This window comes from Sylvia atricapilla, chromosome 7 (assembly GCF_009819655.1).
Source record: "Sylvia atricapilla isolate bSylAtr1 chromosome 7, bSylAtr1.pri, whole genome shotgun sequence".
Lineage (NCBI taxonomy): Eukaryota > Metazoa > Chordata > Aves > Passeriformes > Sylviidae > Sylvia > Sylvia atricapilla.
The window spans coordinates 29,531,239-29,558,627 of NC_089146.1; the positions used below are offsets into that span (position 1 = coordinate 29,531,239).

The following is a 27,389-nucleotide window of genomic DNA, read 5'->3' on the forward strand; positions in this document are numbered from 1 at the left end:
GTCCTGTCACTGTTGATGCTCTCTAGAGCTCAGCAGCTGGAGAGAAACATTGGCTAAGGATGGTCAAAGCTGGGAAGGGAAAAAAGCAAGGAGGGAAAAGGATGAAGTAAAAAGAGCTAGGAGCCACGCTGGAGAGCATACAAACAGCCTGCTGACCTCTGATGCATGAGGGATGAAGAAAACAGACTGTGTTTGACTATGTGGACCATCTGGGTGATCTTCTGGATTTCAACTGTCCCGGTAGGTGCTCAGATCTGTTTATTCCCATTTGCATGGAATCACATGTTATCAGAATAATTCTGAGCACATCTATTCCATGAAGTTGTGGTGTGTCTGTTTAAAAAGGTCTGGGCTTTTTAAATTTTATTCTTGCTTCTGCTGCTTCCTGCGCTAATTGACAGTGGCCAGATGACTAGATGCTGGATGCCTCAGTTTCCCCACCTTTATAAAGACAGCAGTGTTACCTACCCACTTTGACAAACACAGCAGGTGCTGTGATGAAGGAGAAAAGATTTGACGCCATTCAGAAAAGCTTTACTGATTTACACCAGCAATCAATCCCTTAAGGGACAATGGCCACATCTGGCAGTGCCTCCCTGGACTCAAAGGAATGTGAAGTGATGTTTATACCACAAAGTTTGGATTCCTTTTTTTTTTTTTTTTTTTTTTTTTTTTTTTTTAGCTTTATCACTTTACTGAGATTTATGTGGCAGATCCAAGCTCCAGGTGCTTGGATCAGTCAGAAAGAAGAGTGGAACTTGGGCTGTGATCTCCAAGTGCTCTCAGGTTATTCAGATTTTGAATACATAGAAAACAAGGGGTGAAATACGTCTAGCTTGGGTGTGAGAAGTTAGGAAAGGATCAAATCACTGTTTCATTGCAACAAATGGAAAACTCAATTTATTTGTCCCAGCAGGGGATTTGGTTCTCACTATGAGAAAACCTGAGGTTTGCCTAGACATTTTAATTGCAGAGTGGATGCAATCTTCAAACCTTTTTCCTTTTGATCATCTTGTGCAATAAAAATTGTGACTGTGATGGTTTCCTTGTAATTTTAGTTTCTTGTTCTTAGTACTACCCAAAAGACTCTGTAAATAGATGTCGTTGCTTGGGGTGTCCCCAAGAGCACCTCCTTCTATTGGTTCTTCTAATCTTTCAAAATACCTGTTTTGATGTTGCCAGACATCTTTTGCTCCTTAAACCCTCTCATTACACTAAATCCACTTATTTTAAAAGTAAAGGGCTGTGAATTCTGAATAACGTTTAGATCCATTCATTTCACACTTTAAAAACTGTGGTGGCAGTTGCTATCAATATTGCAGCTTTTTGCCCATTCTGGAGATTTATTTATCACAGTTTGGAATGGGTTCAGTATCTTGTCTTTAAACAAAATATGAGGATGTCTTTCTCTCTGTCGTGGTTTCAGTTGGGATAGAGTTAATTATCCTTTTATTAGCTGGTGAAGTGTCAAGGAGATCAAAACTGTTTCAGGGAACTGTTTGGGAAAAGACATAGAAACTGCACGTAGAGGAGCTCCTTTCCCTGCTCGTTCTCAAGCAGCGGGGGCAGGCTGTTTGCTCCCACTTGTGGATGGTAAACACCAGTGAGACCGAGCACAGCTGGTAGCAGAGTGGGGTTATCCGGCCGTGTCGGATTTCCCATCGCTCCGCAAACATCCGGGCGCTCACACCCGGCCTGCCCCTTCGGATGTCAGTGTTGGGAAAGACTTCCTCAGGGACAGCCTTGGTGGAAAACAAGGTATTTAAACGTGCTCCTGGAAGCTCTCTGCTTTCCCTGGGCTTAAAGTCCTGTTAGTTGCGCGTCTATTACCAGAAAGTGGTATCCAACTGATTGGAAGAATAGGGTAGATATCACTTGGTGGGGTAAAACACTAATTGTAAGTCACTACCTACTGCTTGAACAACGCATTTAGTGCAAGAAAGTAATGCTGTATCAAATCATCAGGGTGATCTTCACACAACTGAGCATGCTAAAACTGTGTGCCCTCACTCCAGCTGTAAAGAAATAACAGAGAATTTAAATCTTTCTAAAACAAAAACTTTCGTAGCACCCACATTCCTTAAAGGAAAACAGTGCCTACACAATGCAGAGGGTTTTTTAAGATGGAGTATTCCCCTGCTCCTGAGATCATTGTTAACATGATTCTTAGCATTTATATTTACATATGTTCAATATCATCTTAACAACCCGCACTCAAACCAGATGGGTTATATTGGCCACTTCTAATGCTCAGCATTCAAATCTTGGCATCAGAAGAGAGTTTCTTTCATAGAAAGTCTTTGCATGTATGATTCCAGAAAATTCATTACATTGTGCAAAAGCATGTGGTTTCTAATTCATTTGTTTCTTGACACACAAAGACAAGGGAGAAAGATACTGAAGTTAAACACACCAGACTAATTAGATGAGGTATGATACACTTCTCAAAAATCAAACTTTGTTCAAAAATACAATAGTCAAAAAAATTCCAGCCAAAATAGTGAGAATATAGTCTCTATTGTCTAGTATGCTGAAATTTAATTGTAGAAAAGTAATAGTTCTTATTACAAGGTTTTCAGAGATTGTTTTTTCTCCCAAATCTAATCTGAAAGTGATCAGCAATGCTACAAGATTTATTAGGTTGAGCAGTAATGTGATGCTGCAGGGTTAGCTTTCTTGAACAAAGAACATAAACAAATTCTGTCTGATAGTTTTCAACTAATAGAGCCTGATGACTGGCTTCTATCTCTTCATTATGTGTATACATACATATGCATTTTTATATATGTACATGAAAGTTCCATAGTGAGAATTTATAAAGCTTTTGGGTTTATCCATTAGAGAGAAATTATCTCATTCATTGCAATAGGCAACCACTTATATTCAGGTTTCTTGTGTCAAAAAGAATAGACACTGGTAAAATAACAGAAAGGGTAAAAGTACTTTTTTTCTGAATGATGTAACTATTAAGACCCTGTCCTACAAATAATTTTGCAATGATTTTCAATATTTGTCATTTTAATGGTCTGTAGCTGTTTGGTTTTTTCACTCATTTCGGTCCAGCTGCATAAAACAAACACATTTAATTGCTACATCAGGATTGAGTGAACACTAACATTTCCACATGGTTTTATGAGAAACAAGGATGGGAAGATGAGAAAATGACCTTAGGACAAATTACCATCTAGGTTCTCTCAAAAATTTGGGTGAGATTCTGCTTTTAGGTGAGCTCCTGCAGCTACCAGATGGTAACAGGCTTTGGTGGTCTGCAACCAGTGGGCATATTTGGATCACTTGTGCCCAGGAAAATGACCTGCCAGGGGTATGGTTTAACACTGCCATGGTTGAGTGATTAATTCTCTGTTATTCTAGGAGACTCCAACAGTGTCCTGGATGTTTCTGTAGTCTTTCAGAAGAGCATCCTGTACTTAATTTAGCAGAAAAACACATTTTTCTCAATGTCAGTAATGTCAGCAAAAGGGAGAACATGTAAACCCAGTCTGTGCTTGCCTGCTGCTACTACAAAAATGCAGACTTAACTGAGAAAATTGTCTGTCTTTCAAGAAAATATTGCCCACAATCAAGTGAAAGATTTACATGGGGAATATGAGCATAAAAAGGGTAGATTCTGTTCAGGTATTCTATGGTTTAAGAGGAAAAGTGATTCCACTGCTTTTAAAATCTATAGGTCAAAGCTATTCCACCCATCTGTGACCTTCTGAGCGTCCTGAAAAGGGAGGAAGAGAAGTGTTTGGAGACTCTTTCCCTGGAGGCGTGGAACGGAACGACTGAAAATGATCAGCTCCTGAGCTCAGGTAAAGGCTGAACAAATGCAGATGATAAAAGCTGCTGTCACATGAACTGGGTGCCTCAAACTCAGATACCCTGACATCCCTTCCCAAACGAGGTATGCACTTAGTATACATCTCTCCTTTAGAAGCAGAAAAACAGGTAAGATCTGTTACAAGGCTTTGAGAGCATGATTTTGACCTTACTGTGACAGGAAGAGTTGTGGGAACCTTCTAATCCAGTTGCTTGACTGCAATCTTCACAAATAGGGAACACACCGGCAACAAAATCTTTCAAATTGCAATCATCTCTTCCTGGACAAGGATAATTTAAAAAGTCACCCCAGCAAATGTAAATTTACTTAACTGTATTTACCTTAAAAATCAATGAAGACCAGAAGTCAACGTTTAAATCACATGGCTTGAAGGTCCTCATTGCTTCCTCCTTGTTCCAAGTTACTGTCACCCAACAGAGTTCTCAAATTTCAGAGAAGATTTATCATCATAGAAAGGAGTTTTTTGGCCTGGGAAAGTTGTGGTACTGAGTCCTCATCATGTAGACAGCTTTGCTTTCACAGCTGAGCAAATGGGGTCATGTGCAAGACTCTGCCCTTATTATAATATTAGCTTGGGAAAGGGAGCAGTGTGATATTAACATAACCCAAGCATGCTCTTTTTTGTGCATGAATGAAGACAAGAAAATTCTCTTGGGAGCAAGAAGCAGGGCAGGGAAGCTACTGGAGACATGGAACTCCTGATCATGGTGACACTGTGTATTGCTGCTGGGAGAATGCTCTGAGTGCTGCTTGATGGAGATTCTAAAGAGCACAGGGCTGTGTGAGGGAGATGCTGCTGTGCTTTGTCTCCACCCTGAGGCTCTTTATCTAGCTGGGGGTAGGAGACACTGGCTTTCATCCATGACGAGTGGCAAGAAGCCCACCTGTAGGAGGAATAGCTCAGCTGGTTTTTGTTTTCTCTTCCTGGATGGAAACCACTCAACATAATTTTGCCATGTGTTTCTGTGGATTGGGTCTGATTTGGGGGTTTTATGCCTGTGGTGTTGGCATGAGGGTTCGATAAACCAAATAATGCAGCACATTAAGTCATAAATATCACCCAAGGTGAAGTTTTGTTTGCCTTTAAACCTTTGCTTTGAAGTAAATCCTTTCTAAGGTTATAAACATTGGCACAGGCAGGACATCAGGGCTGAGTGCTGCCCTGTCTGTGTACAGCTCTGTATTTTCAGGCACTAGGACTGTTTCACAGGAGGAAACCAATACATTTCTAGAAATCTAAATATTTTTGTCAGGCTAATGGAGGTTAGCCTTATAAAGCATGAAGTGTTTGAGGAGAGTGCTTGGTCAGCATTTCCTCCCCATATGTCCGGATACAGCAGGCACTTGGTAGTCCTGACATGCCCCAGTGGCCTTTTTTTTCCCCTGTTATGTTGCAGAAACCTCAAGGAAGGCTGTGCTAAAATCCTTGACAGGGAGTAGAGGCAAAAGGGAATGAGACTGAATGATTTCCACGTGTATCTGGAGAAGAGCAAAATAAGAAATGGTAGGATTCCAGTTTCCCTTTGGTACAAAGAGCATCAAATGTAAGTCTTCTCCACTAGCACTCTGCACCTCAGACCAAAATTAGTCCATGCCAGCATCTAGCACCTAAGCAAGATGTCTAAGTAGAGATCAGTACCATACTCTGCCTCGTTGGCCACCAAATGAGCTCCCTGATGCGTCTCTGGAAAGCCCTGCCAGAAGGCAATACAGTCAAGCTGAGGATGCAGCTGGAAAAGTCTCCCTTCCCTCTCTGACTGTGAGAGGGGACCATAACAAGCCCATCCTTAAAATAAGCACCTAACTGAGGGAAATGGGGTGAGTCTGGGCAGCCAAGCTCAGTGAGTGGTCTCTTGGCATTTTTCACTTCACCACAGCCTGAACACAGTGAAAGAGAGGAGTGTTTATGGTGATAAAAGGAAGACATTGATGCTGTTCCTCTCTATCCTTTACCCAGTATGATGAGATTAGCTCAGTGGTTAAAGCATAGTGCTAATAATGCTTAAATTGTGGGTGTGATCTCCAAGTGGGCCATTCACTTGAGAGTTGTACTCTCTTTGTGCGTCCCTTGCAACTCAGAATAGTCTGTGATTTGAGTGATCTGTGGTTTAAGTACCATGCTGAAGCTGTGTAAACTCCTAGTCACAGAATCACAGAATGGGTGAGGCTGGAAGGGATCACTGGATCATCTGGTCCAACCTCCCTGCTCAAGCAGGGTAATCTAGTTGCATTTTCTCCTATTTACAGAAATACTATGTAAGGAAGACATTAGGATGACTCAAAGTGAAAGCAAGTTTAAAAATTCCCATCTAATTTCCTTCATCTTTCCAGAGCCATTCAATGGTTACCAGCAAACAATTAGGTAGCAAAAGGCCAGATATGAAGTTCTGAATGACCCTAATTGCTATTTGTGGGTCTAGTAGAGACCAGTGGGATCAATGACAAGAATGGGACAGGTCTGGGAGCTTGCTGGGGCTGGTTTGAAGCAATCAGCAGCTGCTCTGCCCTATCCAGGTCTCAGCAGGACTTGCTCTGTCTCATCCAACCTACTTTTCAGAGCACTGAGCATCTTTGTTCCAGTAGCTGCCTTGGTCCATGGGAGGTGTTGCGTGGTGTTGTGGTGCTTAGAGATGTCTCCCAGTGTTTCATTGTTGAAAGGAGTTTCACGGTGTTATGCCACAGGGAGATGCTGTATGGTATGTCTTGTTGCCCCCCCAGGCAGATGTGCTGGAATGTGGGATAACATGAGCTGCTGGCCCTCATCCACTGTGGGACAGACTGTCAATGCTCACTGCCCTGAATTCTTCCAGATGCTGACTGGGAAAAAAGGTAATGCTAAAATGATGTTTTTCTTGCCCGGGTGTTTTTTATTAAACACTTATTTATTCAACACTTTGGTTTTTATTTATTTACAAAGACACCATGCTCAGGTCTGAGCTTGAAATTATTTTTCCCTCTTTCTTTTAAAGAATGATAGTTACTTATCAGCTCTGTTTCCAACACTAAGCTAAACACGAGAAAGCCTGGAATTAAGGTAGCAAGATATTTTAAGTCTTTGTCTTTTCTAGCCAGATGGAAAAAAAGTGCAGGAATTAAATGCTATCCTGAAAAGCGGGTTTCTAGCATGGTTTCTTAAGGAAAAGGGTTTTCTCCACTCAGGTTCTGTGTTTATTTCTCTCTTTCCCTTTTAATAACTCTTAGAGCCATTGGCTGGTCGCAGAGGAGCTTGACGGGGACAAAACTTCACACAGCATTAGGTTCACATGAGTTTTGGCAAAACATCCAGCTAGGCAGGCAGAAAAGATCCCCTTTTTTGCCTTCATTAAGAGGAAATCTGCACTGGGGATTTCTCTCTTGCCTCTGACAGGATCCATACAAGTGGCACAATCTCATGGAAATTCCGGTCTCATGGCTCACCAAACTATTCACTCAGAGGTGAGCTCAAGCAATGATTTTGTCCTTTTTCTGGGATGTCTAAGCTAGAAATGAAGTGAAATTTACTACCAGTAGGCTGCACTAATCATGAGCTTTTAAGTAAGGCAGCTTTCTGTTCATTTCTTTTCAGTAATGCCCAAGAAATGTGTTTACATTTCTCTTTAGGGAGTTAATGATTCAAATGAGAAGAGGATTTTGCATTCTTCATTTATATGGCACAGATTAATGAGGTCCAGTACTTACAGAAAAGCAGACAGATTCATTTTATAAAGGGAGGAACAGGAGACAAAGTATTAGATTGTCTAATAAAGATTACACAACTCAGAGGAGAAGCACTTAGTGCTCTTTAAATGAAATCAGACATGAGCCACTCAGATTAAAATAGAAACCTTTCTACTTTCTGTACACACGAACATTATCTGCCCTTTGAGCCCTTTAATCTGGTTTAAAGCCAAAGGATAAACTACACAAAGGCATAGATCGCTGAAGAAACCATCTGTCTAGCATCTACATCTTTAGCGTAGTGATCCCGGCCCTTAAATGCAGTAACTGAAATCCCTGCTGGTACAGCCACTAGAGGGAACTGCTCCCTGCCTCTGGCCTTCTCACCGGGGAAGAAAGCCGGAATTTGTACCTCCAGAGGTCATAATTACATCTCAAGATGTTCATTGCCTTGTCTTGGAGGTAGTCAGCTTAAACCTTAATTGCTCTCCTTATCGAGAAACTGATAAACAATAATCAGAGTCACAGTGCTCAAAACAAGACTCCAAGACCTGATCCATCATCATTTGCATCTTATTTCAGTCTCTGCATCTGGCATTTTGGGTCAAAGTCAGCAATAGTTTAACCTCATTCTCATGGCCGTGTTCTTTGATTTTATACTGTGGTGGGCTTGTGACTCCAGAGTTTATTTACTGCTACAGTCGTTGCCCTGTTTGAAACAATTTTGAAAAAGAAAAACAAATATCTGCTTGCTTCAAAAAAACCCCAAAGGTTTTTCCTCTTACCACTTACAAAGCAGATGGGCAGCCACAAACACCAGAGGCCCATATGTTAAGCCGTGTGCATGGCCCTGAACTATGCCCAAACACTGGTCTCTGTGCTCACATCTAGGCTTGCATTTGCAGCCCACACTGTCTGGTCCTTCTCTACATAGCAGACCAAAGAAACAAAATTATCGGAACCAAGTAACAGAATTGAGCATGGTGTCTTATGCAAGGAATGAAGGAATGTGTGACAATTGTGAGGATTCAGAGGCAAAGGACACATCTGATGGCCCCAGCTCCACAGCCACCATTTTAGCCTGAGTTCCTTCTTGTGAAGGCAATTCCAAAGTACCAGTAAACACCAGACCAAATCCTTAGACAAACTGCAGCCCCCCAGTCTGCTCTGAGTGGGGCATGCTGCAGTTTGCCCAGTGTGTGTGTCACCCATAACCAAGGAGTTAATTGTTAAAATTTCGTGTCCACCCGTATGATGTACCTGGCATAACCTCCTGTGCTTTGCATATAATGCAATAGCATGTGCACACCAATAGAGAACTTCACTTCTTCTTGTCTGATCTGCTTTGACAGCCTCGAACTCAAAACAGTCACAGACATGTTTACAAGCACAGTGCTTTGCTGCAAGTTAACTAACTGTGTCTTAACAGTTGACGCTGATGTAGAGAATCTGCCACCGCACCACCCCCTTGCTGGGTGCCAAGACAGGCTGGGGAGAACCTTTTAGGAGAGCTGTTTTTTTCCTGTTGTTGCTGCACTGCAGCAAAACATAGAAAACCTGGCTGATAAAGCAAGCCTGGCCTTTTCAAAGATGCTAAGCTGGAACAAGATGTTCAATAAAGCACCAGAATAATAGTGTGATAAGGACACACCCAGAGCTCTTCCCGCTCAGGGTTCTATGCTTGTTTGCTTGCCTTGCAGGTTTACAAAGGTGAGTTCAAATCAAGTGCAGGCATGCTGTCAGGTCACCAGCATTAGCCCAGAGGTAGCAGGAGCCCTGACTCTGTCCTGACAATTCCAGCAGGGCTCCAAAGAGGATAAACCATTGCCAAACACTTCTGCATATGCATCTCCCTCAGTTCCCTCAGCACTGCAGGGATGTTTTACAGACACCCTAATGTCCTCATGGCTAAATGTATGGGAAAAAAAATAGACTTTTATGGTGCCCTTTGGCAAGGTTGTACTAAGAAGGACTGCTGGTTTCATGTCTTCTTTAAATACCTGCTAGCATTGCCATCACTGCAACAAAGCCAGGATTTCACTCCATGTTTCTAAAGTATGATTCTTACCAGACAGATCAATGTGATTAGGACAGTGGGCAATGGTTTAACTTCTTTGTAAGTTTCTCTTCAGCACATAACATACATACCTACTAGGGCCACTTTCTTCCAGTGACATTGTAAGTGGTGCTGGGCAGGACTTCCCACCTCCACTTTAGGGCCAAACATTAATATGGACAAGTTCAAAACTATCCTGATCAGCCATGTGCAACTTGCTGGGCATTCATCTCACTCATCATTAGGAGTCTAACAGTCAGACATCCCAGCAGATGAGGGTCAGACAAACTTCCCTTTGCAGATACTAGCCTGAAAAACGAGTTGAATTCTGCAAATGCCTATTTTTCTCCGAAGACAGCCACAAGGGACACAGTTGGACCCAAGTACTCCGGTTTCCAGAAATTGAGCTTAAGTGAGGGGAATTTCTTTCTAACCTCTAATTTGCAAGTAAGCAAGGAAATCAACAGTGTAAAATAATGCCCAGTGTGGTGAAAAGACTTTTACTATTTATTTAAATCTTACTGAAGATCTGTGACCATCTACAATTTTGTGTTCTATTTGGAGCATGACAAACCACAGTAAGGAGGTGGGAGCATTCAGCAGAGTATCAGGTTTACATGGAGTTTGAATCTGCAATTGAACAAGTCATGTGTTTGCTGATCTTGGAATGGTGGCCAAGAAACACCAGATGTACTGAACAGTATTATTTATGTTGCAATTAATAAAAACACATTCATCACAGTCATGCCTGAGTGGGTAAACAATATTATGACCCACACAAGTACACTGGGCAAGTATCAACAGAATCAGCTCAGCTGCATTTTGTCTCCAGCCATGCAGAGTGCCCTGCCTGGGGAAAGATGCTCTCCTGGCTCCAGGAGCAACCCTACACAGTGACTGAACCCCAAGGACAACAAAGATACAACTGGAAATGATCATGTCCCATTCTGTCTTTTTTTGTTGTTACCACACAGGTTTTGTGTACCGAAACTGTACAAGTGAGGGCTGGTCAGACCCGTACCCAAGACCTGACATTGCTTGTGGCTACAATGTCAACGACACAACCAACGAGGCCAGAGTGAGTCTGAGTGCCCATGACCACAGATCTGCTGCTCTGGGGCCCTGGGGAGAAACGCTTTTAGGAGAGACTGATTGATGTTGTGATTTAACCCAAGTGGGGCTATTGCTGTGGTGGTTTTCAGCATGAATACTTCCTGCAAACGATTGGAAGTGGTTGCTCAGGGTGAAATTTCAGTGGCTGATTTTACAATAAATTTTGTTCATTAAATAAGAAGAGGGATCTTTCTTTTGGTGTGGGCTGATCTCTACCAGGTAGGCAAGGTAAAGATGTGATTATATGCTCCCCTGCAGCGTTCCTATTTCATGACCCTGAAGACCATGTACACCATCGGATACTGCACCTCGTTTGTGACACTGATGATAGCCTTAGTGGTCCTGGCCTCCTTTAGGTAAGGAGAAGCATCTCTGGTTGGTGTTTGGCCAGGACTTCTGGTCATCTCAGCTGACACAAATCCTTCTATTTACTTTCTGGGCAAATTAAAAATTGAAGTATATCTGAAAACCTTCACAGAAATCAGTGACAAAATTTATGCCTGAATCTTGTCTCGCAGAAAATGTCAGGGCTGCTCATTATATTGTGCTCTCCTTTTCTTTCCAAATCGTAGCTGGATGCATGTTGGAAATGGCATTTGCACCAACTCCCTGCTGAGATCTTCCCATGATTTCAGTGTCCCTTGGGCAAAGTGTCTTTCTCCCTACTGCTGTCTTCCCTACTTGAGACTGTGGCTAAAACTTTGTTCTAAAGTGCAACTGCACTGACTTCTGGCAAGGTGTTTCGGGTTTCCACTAGCAACCTGAAACCATGTCAGCTTATCTTCACTCATCCCTGTAACCTGGAATTTGTACTGTGCTGCTTATTCAGTGAAATTTCCCTTACAGTAAATGTCAGGGCGGCACCACGGGGCAAAAGGAAATCCAGCTACTCTGAAAATTTATTTCAGGCTGTGTGGCCTCTGGACATAGACTATGTGGAGATTTAATACAGAAAACACTACAGGCACAACTGCACTGGGAGAAAAAATAAATTCATCCAGGTGTGAATAAACACCTTGGGTACATGTTACTCCAGAAAGGAGGGAGAGAGGGATGCTAGAACAAGCATATTGGCATGAAATCACTATTTTTCTGGCAATTTTTAGGCTGTTTTAGTACCTCAGTGGAGCAGATATGACTTCAGCTTTTTAAGGTGTTCTCTAGGATATCCCTCTTGGGAGATGCATTAGTCCTCCTTTCCCAGACAGAACAACACTGTTCTTCATTTGCCAGTTTATCACCTATCAGTTTATTGCCAGTTTATCACCTATCAGTTTATCAGCAGTTAAACTGCTGTTTACAGCCACAGGCTCCTTGCATTGGGGGGGAATGTCACTTCACTAGATCTCTCTCCCTTTTTTTTTTTAGAAGACTTCGCTGCACAAGGAACTACATCCACATGCATCTCTTCACATCGTTCATTTTGCGAGCCTCATCCAACTTCATCAAGGATGCTGTCTTGTTTTCCTCTGATGACATAAATTACTGTGGGGCATACACGGTAACCCTCTGCTCACCAGCTTGCTCCACCCCTCAATTTCCCAGCAGGATCCTAGCAGGATCTAGTATACAGGGAAGGAGATCTCCATCCCAGTTTTATATTCATCACAAGGGGCTATGGGAGAAGAGAGGTATGCTCTGCCCCTTCTCTGAGAACACATTAAATATTGCTGACTTCCACTGCGGTGTGAGACCTGATAGTAAGATAAGAGCTCGCACTCAGAGATTTTGAAATGTTTTTGCCTTTTTCTTTTTATTGGCAGCAAACTATTTTGAAAATTTGGGTGTGAGGAGGGGTGAGCAACACTGGAGATGATGGTCAATGCTTTAAACTCAAAGATAAGAATTAGGGAGAGGAAGAAAAATAGGCTTGTTTTGTTTTATCCCACTGGTTTTGCTGGATTTTTGTTGCAGAAAAATAACATTTTGAGAATATTTTAGTTTGTCTTTATCAACTCCTTTTCTCGGGGAAAAAAGGGATTGACAATACATTCACGTGCTTCTCTAAGGTGATATTAGTGTTAATGGTACTAAGAAGTAATAGTAATAGTGAAATTCCCCTGAGAGAGTAACCTGAATCCAAGTGTCCATGACACATTCAGCTCTTCTAGTGAGACAGTGGATTAATGCATTTAGGAGTGCCAGCTCTGCTTTCTTGCCATGTGTACCCCTGTCTCAAGGACACCCATTTAGTCCCCTAATTGCTATAAAATCTCTATTTGCCAAGATTAATTTACAGCTCACTCTCTCTCTGTTAGAAGGTAGGCACAAACCCAGGCAGGAGCTAATTATCCTCTCTCTCCTCAGGCTGGCTGTAAGCTCACCATGGTCTTCTTTCAGTATTGCATCATGTCTAACTACAGCTGGCTCCTCGTGGAAGGACTGTACCTCCACACCCTCCTGGTGATTTCCTTCTTCTCCGAAAGGAAGTTCCTCTGGTGGTTCATTGTCCTCGGATGGGGTACTGGCTCTCCCTTCAGTGAGAATAACTGGGTTTTTTCTGCCTTTGGGATGGACTTATGAAGCAGTAACTGGTTTTTCCAATTGCAGGTGCCCCAACAGTGTTTGTGGCTGCATGGGCAACTGCTAGGCAACTCTATGAAAATATTGGGTAAGTGGTATGGAGTGGGGGAAGATGCCAGGGGGATCATGCAATCCCTGTGCAGGCTGTTCCATGGGGTCCTGCTCATTTCTAATTGCTGGAGCAAGTAAATCAGTCAACATCCTGCTGTGGTGTGAGCCTGGATCCTAGCGTGGGTGTGAGTAGAGGTACAGCTGAGCAACACAAGAAAAAGCTTCCAATGCCATTTGAGCATTTTCAAGGGTGGGAAGTAGCCTTCAGGTATGAATTCAGACCACAACGTTTTGGGTGTCTGTATTTAACTTTGCATCACTATTTAACAGGGAAACTTTGTTTCTTTCTCTTCTCGATTTCAAAATTTTGAAGTGTTTGTACTTTAAGGGAAGGACCTCTTTTTATCCAGCGCAGGTGGGCAGTTTTCTGTCAGACACAGTGTACCACTCGGTGAGAACAGGAAATTAGTTTTGTGGAGAAGAGAATAGGGGCCTATCTAAGGTGCAAAACAGACTAAACCTGCTTGAAAAGATACCAATATTTTGATAACTGACTTTACCTTCTCTTCTATTTTTACAGGTGTTGGGACATTAACACTGATGCCAATACCTGGTGGATCATTAGAGGCCCCATAGTTTTGTCTATTTTTGTAAGTCTTTTCTGGGACAAGCAGACTCAAACTGCATTTTCAAATACTGTGAAGTCAGAGCTCATCTACTCAACATGCTTTAGAAGTGTATTAATGAACTGATCTTAGGCATGTGTCTGAACTGGTGTGACCCACGAGTTACTGCTTAAGCAACTTCTGCTCAGCAGGACTTAGTAACTAATGCCCCAAAGCTAAGTTCACAAGGAAAGCTAGAGTGTCCTCACAAGAAGCAAGAGCCTGAGAAAGATCAGGTTTCCACATCCTGTTGATTTCACATGAACTTGGCTGTTTTGGGGAAGCTTGTTTTGGACTGTTTCAAGGAAAGCTCCGGAGGAGAAACGAGTGGCTGTACATTTCAGTACAATTACTTTTGTGTCTGGTGGTCAATGCCTCTCTCAGCAAAGCCAAAACCAACTTGCCTTACATGACCACTGGCTTTTGTTTTCAGGAATCAAAACAGCTCACAGGCTGCACGCACCCTGTATTAGTGGACAGCACTAAGGCACTCAGTGCCTTAGTGAATTAATTCACTCAGTGAATTAAGGCAGAGAAACTCAGTGTGAGCCTGCCCAGTGCAAGGCAGTCGTGATGACAAGAGCAGTTTGGTGTGTATTATTAATACTCAGCACTTGTGTTTTGAGCATTTGGTGGTACAGTCCTTCAGAGCCTGAGGTACCAGGGGGCTGGAGCTGCTGCTTAGGATTGTTGTTCTGGCCGATGAAGATCGGATCAGACCATGCCGCAGCGACCTGTCTGAAACCCTAGCCCAGAAATGTGAACTGCTGGTTACTCTCAAGTACCCTGCTGACACTCCGAGAGAGACCCCAAGGGCTGGCTGAGGTTTTTTCACATTTCCAGTAAGATCTATTTTGTTTGCAAAACACAAAGTGCAACACTTGCACACTTCTCGGAAACACAGGCAGCTGAGATGGTGGGTTAAAGTTCTGCAGCTTTTGACCAGAGAGCAATCCTGCATCCCCACAAGACAATCAGCAGACCGCACAAGTGATTTGGGATCAACTTAACGAGACCATGGCACTTATTTTTCTTAATGAAACAACCCTCATGCTAGGAGCCGCTCAGCAATATAAAAAAGCCAACAAGACCCAGGCATTCTGCAAGACAAAAAGCACAACCTTAGTTTATCTTATGGCGGCCCCCACCCGCTATCTCCTTCCAAGTGTCCTCAGATTGCTGAGCCTGCCTTGTTTAGCTGCTGAAGGCAGAAGCCGCCTGCATGACTCTGCAGGTTTTCCCCAAAAGAGGCTTTACTCAAGCTCATAACCAAACAAACAGCCAGATCTTGAGAGCCCAGATCTAATCTCTGTATTCCTCACAGCCTTCAGCAGTTCAAAGGGCAGAAAATCAGCGCAGATAAACACTTTTGTGCTCCCAGGCTCGCTCATTCCTGAGCTGCCCGCGGGCAATTCCTCCGGGTAGGAATCCCACCGCTCCCCCTGCCCCTGTGGTTTTTATCAGTGAAAAGTCCTGCTCAGCTACACGGCTCTTCCCTGGCCTAATTGGTTAAAAATCCCAGAATACTCAGACCTCAACCTCCTTTGCTCCCCACCACGCCTGAAGTATTTATTTCCTTCATGCTCTCCACCTCTAGCTCCTTCCAGCTCTACTCCTTTCCTCCTCTCCAGCTTCCCCAAACTTCCAGTCCTCTCCAGACTCTCAGCAGCCACAGCTGCTCTCTTTCCATGCAGTAACTTTAAAGAACTCAGGAACTTGCTGTGTCTGTCCCATCTCCAGGAGACCTGGTTCTTTGAACGAGACTCATCACCCCAGAGCCCTGCTCCAATGCCCACAGGCACGCACGACCCACCTTGACGATCCACCTCTGCAATGGTGTTTCCCGGCTCCGGGAAGGGTTAAGGGCCTGACACCATGCAGGGTGTTGCAAAAGGGGTACAGGTCTGCAGGCTGTGCGAGCCAAGGGCAGATCAGCCCGCGGTCGCTCCCCAGGGGCCGCGGGACAGACAGACAGACAGACAGACACGCTCAGGCGGCTCTACCTCCCCTGCAACTCCCACTCTTTGCCTGGGGGTCAAACGAGCAGAAACAGCTATTGCCTCATCTGCACCCAAACTGAGCAGATCAGCATTTTTATCTGATATCCACCCTTCGAGAGGCGGGAAATGCAAAAGGAACAACTCCAGTGTCGACTTTCTCATCTCCCCACTTTGAACTACTTTGCCTCGTGATCCCAAACCACACGGAGTGTTCTTGGCAGGGAACAAAGAGCACTTACAGTCCCAGTTAGCAAGCGATAGGTCCAGTGCTGCCCCTTTGCTGGCATCCAAAGTGGGCCAGACTGTGCAGAGGCTGTCAGAACCCCACAGCCAGATGGGACCTAACCGATGCTCCTGGTTTCTCTGCTGGAGAAGCAGGAACAGAGACTGGGATGTGAACATGGACACAGGCAGGCCAGCCACAACCCCTCTATTCTTTCTGCTTGGTCCAAACCCCCCAAAGTGGCTCTACTGATACCTGCAAGTTGCATAAATGGATACTGGGTTTGCTGTTTGGTGGGTTGCTTTTCATTCTTGCTTTGGTTTTGTTTTTTTCAGATTAATTTCATAATCTTTGTCAACATTTTAAGAATCCTGATGAGGAAGCTCAGATCCCCTGAAAAACGGAGCAGTGATTTCAACCAATACAAGTATGTCCCTTACATCCCTTATAAGGCATTCAAAGCCATCTGAGCATTTCTTGCTCTTTCTACACCAGCTTTCCCCTCTGTTTTCATTCTCAGGAGACTTGCAAAGTCAACACTCCTCCTCATCCCTCTATTTGGGGTCCACTATATCATCTTTGCTTTTTTCCCTGAGGATGCAAGCAACGGCACAATGGAAATTCAGCTGTTTTTTGAATTGGCTCTTGGATCATTCCAGGTAATATTTGACAAGCTATTGTTTCTTTAAAATAAGAAAAAGAGGTAGGACATATAACTCTGCAACAGACTCGAGTTTCCAATGGCAAAGCCAAGCTGTCTGATTTCCCTTGAGATGCCTCATCCCCATTCAAAAGCTGAAACTGCTGTCCTGTGACCACGGTTCTTTTATCTTTTAGGGCTTTGTTGTGGCTGTACTTTATTGTTTTCTTAATGGTGAGGTGAGTTTTGTGTGTATTTTATTGCTGATGCATGCCTCATTAATCGGTGAGATACATCCCCCAATGAATTAGATGTTTTGTCTGGGGGTTTTCTTCCCAGCTGCCTAACATCACCCGTGAAATTCCTCCTAGACCTGGCAAGGCCAGGTAATTGTATGCCAGATGCAAATTTCACCTCTCAAGTACTGCAACCCTTTCATAAATCAGATAGCATTATTACTGTCTGGGAACTGAGGGTGGGAGCACCATCCCTCACAGTCATACTGACAGCCGACTGGTTCTGACATATGATGCCATTATCTGCCATCCCATCCTTGGCCGTTTTATTTACTCAATCCTTAGGAGGGAATTTATCAAAAGCTGTACCCAGTCCAAGTTTATTAGCATTCTTATAAGGCAAAGCTTTTGGTAGAGGGACTCTTTCCTTTGTAGTTGCATGACAACTCCCAGGCTCCTGGGCTAGAACTTGCACTCTGAAATCCTGCTCCTGGCAGGGTCCACACACAACACACAAACCTGAAAGATCTAGAGATAATTAGAAGGGGGGAAAAAGAAGGAAACTAATCCCTGTGAAATGAAGGTTTTGAAATACTCTGACCGATCTTTCAACAGGGTTCAAAAAAAATTGTTTTCAAAAGAAAATCTGCCTTTTTTTTTTTTTTTTTTTTTTTTTAACCTTAAGAGTTACAAAATGTCCTGGTTTTATCTCTAAAATTAAAATTCTGGAAAAATCTAAACCAAACACTTCCTCAGGCCAGCTAGATTCTGTGAATAGTTTCACCTGCAATTACATAGGAAGTTGTGTGGCTGCAACGACAGTAACACCAGAAGTGTCAAGAAACAGGCCCTAGCTTAGCCCTTTAAACTCGGGTTTAAATTAATAAGTCCAAACCTTGACAAAGGTAACCCGCTCTCATTTTGTTTTTACACTGCTCTTTGAAGTGCAGGGTTCCAACATAAACTAGCTGAACTAAGTATTTTGTGACCTTTCTACCTAGGTTCAGCTGGAAGTTCAGAGAAAATGGAGGCAGTGGCATTTAAGCAAACACTGGCGTCAGCATCTCAGCACCTCAGCGAGTAACGGAGGAAGCGTCTTGACTCAAGAGATGCAGATGGTGAGGTCCAGCCCGGCAGAGCACAGGAGAGGAACCCTCCAAAGGTCAAGTGTGCTTTAGCCCAGTGCACCTGAGGGTACCTCCATGCTCAGATACACATGGCTGAGTGCCATGGACTGAGCTGGGAATCCTGTGTCCACATCCAAAGTGGGACTTGGCTGTAGATCAACGGTTCTTGGAGCACCTCTGTTTGTGTATATCCTGTGCAAACCAAAGCAGGCCAAAATATTATGCTCTTCCTTGAGTTTCTGGCCACAGTAATTTGTGTTTCTTTCCACACCTGCTGCTAGTCCTACCTTAAATGTGACCTTCCATTTTCCATGTGGCTCTCCAACATGTTCCAGGCTAAGTCGGGCTGGTGATTTTTTGCTGTTCTCTATTTCTTCTGCTGCAGAAACTGGGAGGACATTGAATTTTATATGATGAAGGTTACATGCCATCCTCCATGGGTTTGAAAACCAAAGTAATTAATCTCTAGAATTTATCAAGTTTCAAAGCCTTTTTGTTGTGGTGATAGATGATGGACACTGAGAACATCAGACACAGCTGAGCTCCAGTTTTCCTCTCTGACTGCATATTCATGGCTCCAGTGACAGTGGCAGGTTCAGACAGGTTTTTGCCTTTGCCTCTTTCAGTGGTGGAGACCTTGGAAACAACGGTGGTCCAGTTTGGATATTTGTATCATTTTGAAATGGTAAAAGAGCTATTACAACATATTCCAAGGGTGACCAAAAAAATCTTCAGTAAGATAGCTCATGCCTATTGTGTCTGTACATCTGAGACTTGACCAGCTTGTATTTGAAGGGAAGAAATAAAAGCTCTTGAGACATCTAAAGCTCAATTGTACTGGACAGTAGAAGGTATCTGGTGAAAATACCATAGTGGCTACCAAAAATCACTTTAGAGTCTACAGTCCCTCAGTGTACTGAAATCTGCAAGGCTGTGCACTATAATATGTTGTCAAAAAGTATCTGAGCTATCACAGCTTTATGCTCTTAAGGACATAGTTAAGCAAATTTCCCAGTTTTGAATGGGAAAGGGATAAAATAATTCATCTGACAAAGGAAATCGAATCTCCAACTTGGTTTTGTATCCACATTTCCCTAGTTGGTGTGATTTTTGGCTGGGTTTCTTCAAGGGCAAAGATGATTGAACTGAAAGCAAACTGTGTTTATCACTTCTCCCTCCTCCCGATCACCTACAAGACATTGGCAAAACATGCATGGCATGTCAAATGCTGCCTGAGCAGCATTCCCCAACCCCCTCTGCCAAAACTGCTCCAACGAGCTTTTAATCACACCAAATGCCTTCATGGTAGGCTTCTGCCATTTTATCAGAAGATAAACATGGAGAGAAATTGAAAGGATATATTCAAGCTTAAATTACATGTACCGAATCAGGTTTTTGAGTGCTGTTAGCTCTCTCTGAAGCTCTGAGATTCAGGGAAAAAAAGTCTTTTTTTCACTGCACTGCTGACAGTTATCCCACAACCTCCCTGGTGCAGCAGGTGCTGCAGGCAGCAGCACACCGAGGGCAGCCAGGAGAGGAGGAAGGGCACTCAGCAGCAGGGAGAGCTTTGTGCTGCCTGGTTGGCTTTCTTGGCTCATGCAAGTCACCCAGCAGTAGGAGAGTGACCAGGACCAGGGAAAAAAATGATGAGATGCAAAGCTGTAAACTGGCAAGCGTTTCAAGGAATTACTTTAAACTTACATTTTTGGAAAAAACAAGGTTTCAAGTTGGCTTTGTCCTTTGAAAATCAGCCAAAACAAGTGGAAAGAAGAACAGAAGTAAGATCAGTCCCATGACCAAAGGAGAAGTGAAAGTCCCTCCATGAAGGCTGGAATGAAACATCTCACTTTTTGCTGACTCACCCAAGCCAAGCAGAGCCTCCGAACTTCTTCTGGGGTTCACTCTGTCCCAATGCATTTAGCAAGTCAGATACTTCTGAAAAAATGTAACCTTAATTTTTTCTCTGGCCTATGAATGATACCAAGAAGGGTGAAATAACTTGTATGTTCCCTCTCTTGAGAATTAAACATTCATCCTTCAAGCCAAAGCAGCTGTTTGTTTTAAATGCAAGTGCCTCCTTCCAGCATAAATGAAGAAATACAGATTCAGAGATACAATAACATGTAATTAATTAGATATGATGCAATTATTGGCTCTCACATGAGGCAGTGTAAGAGCTCAGCCCTGCAGTGCATAGTAAGGACCAGCACAAGATTGTGAGGAGCCCAGACTGAGCATGATACCTATTTGTACAGGAGCATGCCACATCTCCCAGAAAAAAATACTGCTGGTTTCCATATTAAAAAAAACCCCAGTTCTAGCATAAATTATTGTTTTCAATCGCCATTTTGGTTTTATTTGTCTTGCCTGAAATAACCAAAGAAAAGGAATTATTCCCAGATTCTGTATAACATGTTTGCTTCAGGCATCAAGCACAAGCTTTGTTTGTATGAGGAGCTGAGGCTCCATAAAAACTCCTGGGTGTCAGCTGGAGTTTGGACTCCTCAGCTCTTGGGGAAGAGCACGGCAGCTTGGGAAGATACCAGAAGCAGGCAGCCCCTGGAGGTATGATGCTGTGTGACCTTGTCCTGGTTTCTGCTGGGTGTAGGAAGCTGCTGCCAAACACCACCACAGGGGATTGGGTTCTTACCTCCCCCATCTCCTGGGCAGGCACTGCAAAGGCTCCCTGCACTGCTGGGGATCTTGCTTGCATAGCTGTGCTGATGGATACTAGAGAAAAGAGCTACTTAGCTCTAGGGACATACATTGACATGTTTATAAGCAGATGAAGAGGAACAGGAAAGCAGGTCTCAGCGAGCAATGCAAAAGAGGAGATGAAGGCACAGAGGGTGAACACAAACTCCATATTCATAGAGCCCACTCACTTCCTTTTCACTACACTTGCTCCTGGGTATTCACTGTAAAGCAGGTGGCTTTACCAGTAAATAGGACCTGAGTACCACCTTTCACACAAGTGGTTATCATTGTTCAGGGACACTGATGGCAGCCTCTGGCTATTTACTCCAGGTGCCCTGAAGAGGCAGTTTTCCTTCTGCAAGCCAGCACAGCAGATGCTTGCTGTTTCCAGCAGCCTGAGCATCAGCAGCCTAAGAACTAATGAATTTAAGAGGAAGCCATTAATGGATTTTCTCTCCAACACTCAACAAGGAAGTTCCTAGCAAAAGTGTCAGAAGCAAAAGCCAATAGTTGTGCCGTGAATAATTACATTGTGCAACGCCTGAGTGCAGGGGAGCTGAAATGGGCTGTTTCAGAAGGGTTGGTACCCATGCAGTTGGGTTGGGGCCAGTGAAGGTTAGAGGCCTCAGGAATTCAGGCAACACCCCTTCCAGGACACTGCCTGGGGCAGACCTTGTTTTCATCCAAAAATGAGGCCCTTCTTGCATGCACCAGCTGACTTAGTAGGTTGAGAAGAAGAGCCCTCATCAGCTCACCACAGGTCGCAGCAGAGGGGAAGAGAAAGCAGGTGACAACACTCATGTAATATATCTCTGTAATCACCATCGTGTGGTTTGCAAAAGCAAGCAAGGCTCAACCCCATTCCTGGTGCCCCTACAAGCATAGCCAATGAACGTATTGGAGACTTAAAGCCAAAATAACATGATCTAAGGCACCCTGCTGATGCAGGGAGGCTGGGCAACATGACCTCCAGTGCAACCTTAACCATTCTGTGATTCTGGAAAAATACAGTTTAGGCAGGATACCTCTCTAGCTAGCATGCCTTGTATCAACATTTCCTTATTCTTATCCACAGGCAATGGTTGTGTACAAGTGTCCAATTAAAGTTAGTTACTAAGTCTAAACGGCTCATTAACAAGAAGTGATGCTCATTACCCTGTTTTTAAGAGATGCTAAACTGAGACAGGCCAATGACCTCTCCTGTTGGAAAGAGAACATCAGGTGCTAATTAGCTCTGAGGTTACATAAACTAATTCAGTGGTGTAGCTGGGAAGCTATTTTCCTCACGTTTAACTAAACTTGCTAATACAGTGAGATCTGAGAAAAATACATAAATACATTTGTATTCAGATATACCACTTCTTGCAGGCCAAACAATCAGAGCTGAGGAAAAGAGCAAAGATGCTTCGGACACAGGGTGCAGTGTGGGAACAGGAAGGTGAAGGACACAGGAAAGAGCTCTTTAGCTGGTAAACACAGCACATGCAACAGCAGGAAATCATTAAAGCGCCTACAAGGTTATCTCAAATTCCCACGAAGCAACACAGCTGACTGCCCCTCTTGTTTTGCAAGACAAGAAAGCAGCACTGGCTTCTTGGGCTGGTGCGGGGAAAAGGAGAGGGGGGTGTGTAGTAGTCTCAGTTCCCTTGGTCAGAGATTGGCAGAGCACCAAGAAGTCATTTCTTCATCAGTCTAGCTGAGTAAACACACAGAATGGTGCCTGGGAGATTATGTAAAATCCCACTCATCCTCTTAAATCTAAAGATAAAAAGAGTGAATTGCGGTTCTTATTTGAAATCAGTTTATTTAACAAACTTCAGGAATATTGCTTAACACTTCCACGCACTTCAGAAAATGAACAGTGACCTGCCATACAGGTTGCTCTATATAAGGATGTCTCCAAGACAATCAACTCTGTTCTGTAATATTTAGCTGTCAAAATGCATCTTTCCCCAGTGTAATTAAGTTGAGCAGTATTAAACAAAACCATTTGGAAAAAAAGTTACTCTATTTTCCCCAGAGGATTCCCTACCCCCAACAAAAGGCCTCTTCAGTTAGCAGAGGGCATCCTAAAATCATTCACAATTGCACCATGTCTAGGGTGAACTGAATGGCCAATTGTCCAGTCTCCCTCTAACCCGAGTGAGAGGCACCAGCCTGGAACTCAGTCTGGCTGTGGCTGCCTTCCAAGGAAAGGGATGAAGGCACAGAATCCCACTACCATGAGGGAGTGTACACATAGAAGTGATTTCCAAGTCTGGGTATCACCAAAGTGTCACTCTGAAGTTACAGTCATGTTTCTAGACAAGCCATAGACACCCTTACGTGTAGGGGAACTGTCCTGCCTGGCATGGGCAACCACAACTTCATCATTGGTTAGTTAAGATACCCCTGGTACACCTGGTTAACACCAAAGTGCCACAGTTTGGGACCAGACCTTGCAGGGTCTCTTTGGCCTAAACGGCTCTGCTAGAACCAACAGCACCAGCTCACACAAACATCTGCAAGCTCAGCCTAGCAGGATGCCTTCAACAGTGCTGTTCAGCAAATCAAAAGAACCTTCACAGAGAGTCACAGTGCAGTTTTCCAGAGACAAGTTAAGGGCACGAATCCTTTTTGTTGAGAATGGAACTCCAACAAAGCCCAAAACATTACAAGAGCTTCAGGAGCTGTCTGGGTAGCACAGCTCTGCATCATTTTGACAGAAAGATGAGCAGATTCACATGCAGAAGTACAACTGGCATTGTCCAGAGCAAGCCTGAACCTGCATTGCAAAATGGGCCTAGGAGTGTTGTCTTAAGAAGTTACAGAAGTCCAAGAAGGAATGGAGACTGTCCTGAAAGCAAGTGAGCCCACAGGAAACCTTCATCAAAGTGTGGCACATTCAGCTCAGGCAGAGCTTAAGATCCTTAGCTTTGAAAGGCAAAGCTGTTTACTCACGGCTCACCGGCACAGGCCTTTTAGCCTCTGTGCTGGGACGCATTTGTTTCTAGTGAAAAACTGTGTCAAACTTGTTACACAGGAAACTAAGACCTTGCTCAACAGACATGGTACAGCGATGAAACATGTAGAAACATTTGTTCTATAACAAGGATATAAGCAACTCTACCAGTGGATACAAAGCAAACAGTAAACCAGAACACATGTAGGGCAATCTACTCTACAAATGAGGTTCTCTCTCCTTTTACATAAGACACCATGGAGAACCTCAGATCTGTAGCAATTTTAGAGATCTTGACTCAGACATTGGCAGAAGGAAGACCAGCATTAGTATAATAATTTTGGCCAGGTCTCTCAACATTTCTACCAGCAGTGACAGATTAGAGCTGCACCCATCAGCCCCTCCTTAGGCAATCACGGGCTGCTTCTCCTCCCAGGCTCACTGTTAGAGGAAGAAAAGGACCTGATCTGGTAAGGAGGATCTAGAAATGCTACAGAGACTCAGCTACAGGATAAGGAGATTTTTCCACTGCCCCAGCGGAAACTGTGATAGCCAAAACACATCCCAGAAGCTGTGGTGGTCTCTGCATGGTCTGCCCAGCCACAACACCTCATGGAGCCTTTGCAGAACTTGTCCCTCTTGCCCCAAAGAAACAAAGAAAAAAAACCAAGAGCAATGCCTTGTTACTGTAAACCTTGCAAGGGTTGTGAGAGAGCCAGTTTGGTTGACCTGTTAACACATGTCCTTCAGGGGTGGCGGGAGAGTGGTGATGCTGGGGAGAGGCCACAAACACAGGGATATGCACTGCTGACTGAGAAAAGCATCACATCCCTTCCCTATACACCTGCATCATCCAACACCTACCCCTGGCCCCGGGTCAGCACCTCTGCCTGAAGTGTTCCCAAAAAACTGACCAAGAAAAGAACAGATAAAAGGAATGTGCCAGAAGGAAACAAAACTTGTGACCAGATCAAGTTCTGTGTGCCTTCTTTCTTGAAAGAAAAATGAAGGAGTAAGATCCAGTGAAGATTTTCAGTACTCCACACCAGTGAGCATGGCCAGGCAGAAATCATCTGTCCTTGAGCCAGAACAAACCCATGAGACCCACTGAAGTTGTATCATGCTCTTCACAGGCTCCAGAATATGGGGAAAAGCACAGCAACACCAAACCCACAGCAGTACAGGTGTTGTGCAAGCCTCAGATCAACATGTGGGATAGATTGCAGTCTTCCAAATCTCTGCATGTTTAACAGGACACCCCCTGCTTTAATCCACTCCTCCAGAAAACCACATTGCAGTAGCAGCCAGTCCCAGTCTCTGCTTGGGTGGTGTTGCCCTTCATGCTGACCAGTGGGTGGTTATGTCTTCTACAAGCGTTGAGACTGACTCATGCTTCCCCTCCTTGCACACAAATTAAGACAGGGCATCCTTTTCAAACTTCATTAGACTCTCTTTTTTTCCAGTCGAATTGGCAAAGCTGATTACACAAAGGCAGAGGTAAATCCTTTGTGCCTAGATTTTGCCTACCCTGCTCCTGAGGTGGGTGAGGCTGTTGATGTGAAGTCCACTGATTCCGTTCAGGAAGAAGAGAAAGGCAGCAATGAACTCACACCAGTATGTCAGAGTGAAGCCTGTAAAGCTGAGGTGATCCTTCACCAGGATGGAGAAGCTCAGAACACCAGTGGCTGACAGCAAAAAAGAGATGAGGATGAGAATGGAACCCATCGCCCATTTCCGCCTTGCGTGGGCATCATCGCAGACTTGGGACACCATCAGCAGCTCCAACCCGAATATGGCAACCACAACAGCAAAGGACACCATGCTCCTGATGGGAATCACCCCCACGCTCAGTCCCTCCACCTGGGCCAGGCTGAGGTCTGTGACACACCTCAGGACACTGTCGTTGCTAAGGGTGCAGAAGTGCCACAGCCCAAAGAGCTGCCCCCTCGCAAAGAGCCAGCGGCCATCACAGATGGAGACGGATGACAAGACCACGGCGATCGCCACACACAGGATGATCAGGCTCCTGATGAGCGTCTCAAAGAAGGATTTCTGTGGTCTCCGGTGCGCCAGCAGCTGCTGCGCCTGAAAGGAAAAAACAGAGTTAACGGTGCTACTTCAGAGTGAAATAAAGCCAGAGGGACAAAGCTGTGGGATTCAGTATTTGAAAATATTTACTTGTGCACATCAAACCCCTTCTCGTAGGGGAAGGCTGTACACAGGAGAAAGGAAGGGTGGGTGAAGCTCTCCTTGTTCCCTGGCTGCACAAACAATGCTTCCACGTCAAGACCTGGGACCAGGATCACAAAAGCTCTCGGCTGAACTAGGTCCCTGCCCCACGGTCTTGCAGCACAGCCTCCTGCTGTGGCAGGGCTGGAGGAAGCCACCGGCCCCTGGGAGGATGGAGGCCGCTGGCTGGGACAGGGAAAGCGGCAGCAGCGGGCTGGAGGGGCTCCTAGTTCCCAGCACTGCCCTCCTGAGCTGCAGCCAGCAGGTCTCTCCTCCTCCGGCCGGCAGCACCAGCGGCATGGACCTCGGTGCTCACCCCAGGGTCGCACGGTTCAGCCACCCGGGGTTTAGGGAGGGCGCGGGGGGGGGGGGGGAATCTTTGGCTGTAGCCCCCACGGACCCGCGTGGGCAACGCATTTCCTCTCCTCACCGAAACCCTCCAAGTGACACGAGATGCAATGGAAAGTCGAGCCAAGAGCCCCCAGACCCCTCGGAGAGCCACGTGCGGCGGGAAGCCGCGGCCACGGGGAGCTGCCGCCGGCGGGATTAGGCGGGAAAGGGAATCCCGGGGCGGCTGCGCCCCGCTGCTCCGGGAAGAGTCAGAGCTGCTCCGGGAAGGATGGGAGCGACCCCGGCCGCGCAGGGACAGGCGGAGGCGGCAGCCCCGCGGCGGGAGGGAGCGGCGGACGTACCTGCGCCCCGATGGCCGTCATGCTGCCGGCGGCGCCGAGAGACGCGGGCGGGCTGCGGCCGCCGCTCTTTATCTCCCCGGAGGGCGGAGGGCAGGCCCCCCCGCCGCCACGCCCGCGGGGCCGGGGCGCCCTCCGGGCCCCCCCGCGGCTGAGTCAGCAGCGCGGCCCCGACGGGCGGAGCCGGGCCGGGCTGGGTCGGGCCGAACCGGACCGAGTGGAGCGGAGGGGGCTGCTCCCCCACAGCCCGGCGCCGCGCGGGGACCGGCGCTGCTCCGGCCTGGGGCACGGACTGGCCCAAGCCCGCTGTAGAGCACGGCTGCCGGGCGGGAGGTGTCCTGGGCGGTGGCGATGCCTCTCGCCACGCTGTAGCCTCACCCCGTGCCGGGTCCTCGCGTGTCACCGGCCGCGGAAGGGCTCGAGGTGTGTTCCTGCCGCCAGGAACAGTTTGTGATGGAGCGCCGGTGCCAAGCGTTGGAGGACGGGGAGGCTGCCCCAGCCCTGCCCGGGACACCGCAGGAGCCCCCTGGAGCGTCTCTGGGGCTGTAGTGACGGGCTGCGGTGACAGCCAGCCCCGGAGACGCCTGTGGGTACAGGAACGCCCCGTCCTGCCCTCGCCGCCCGGTTCCCGGCCGTGTTTGCCCCGGTGTTTGTGCTCCCGAAGCTCCTCGGCGCCGGCTTCGGTGCACAGATGGCCT

At 45.5% G+C, this 27,389-nt stretch overlaps 2 protein-coding genes across 2 annotated transcripts; one reads left to right on the forward strand and one right to left on the reverse strand.

Annotated features, from left to right (window-relative positions):
- The first annotated feature begins 15 nt into the window (after nt 1-15).
- On the forward strand, nt 16-19,668 carry SCTR (secretin receptor). The gene is given in 15 exon segments (XM_066323119.1): nt 16-81; nt 83-139; nt 142-240; nt 3,689-3,815; nt 6,563-6,673; nt 10,532-10,635; nt 10,929-11,026; nt 12,039-12,171; nt 12,978-13,131; nt 13,221-13,281; nt 13,825-13,894; nt 16,468-16,559; nt 16,653-16,791; nt 16,970-17,011; nt 18,010-19,668. Coding segments are annotated over 15 exon segments (1,530 nt in total). The 3' UTR covers nt 18,187-19,668.
- Nucleotides 19,669-22,598: 2,930 nt separating this feature from the next.
- Nucleotides 22,599-26,729, reverse strand: TMEM37 (transmembrane protein 37). Its single transcript, XM_066323120.1, has 2 exons — nt 26,695-26,729; nt 22,599-25,858 (listed from the first exon to the last, which is right to left on the reverse strand). The coding sequence occupies exons 1-2, from the start codon at nt 26,713-26,715 to the stop codon at nt 25,286-25,288; spliced, it is 594 nt and encodes a 197-aa protein (XP_066179217.1). The 5' UTR covers nt 26,716-26,729; the 3' UTR covers nt 22,599-25,285.
- Nucleotides 26,730-27,389: the final 660 nt, after the last annotated feature.

Excerpts from the sequence above, each read along its gene's own strand:
- TMEM37 (XM_066323120.1), bottom strand. The coding sequence starts at position 26,715 with ATGACGGCCATCGGGGCGCAG. Across the intron at positions 25,859-26,694 it reads TGACGGCCATCGGGGCGCAG|GCGCAGCAGCTGCTGGCGCA; the intron begins GTACGTCCGCCG and ends TTTTCCTTTCAG.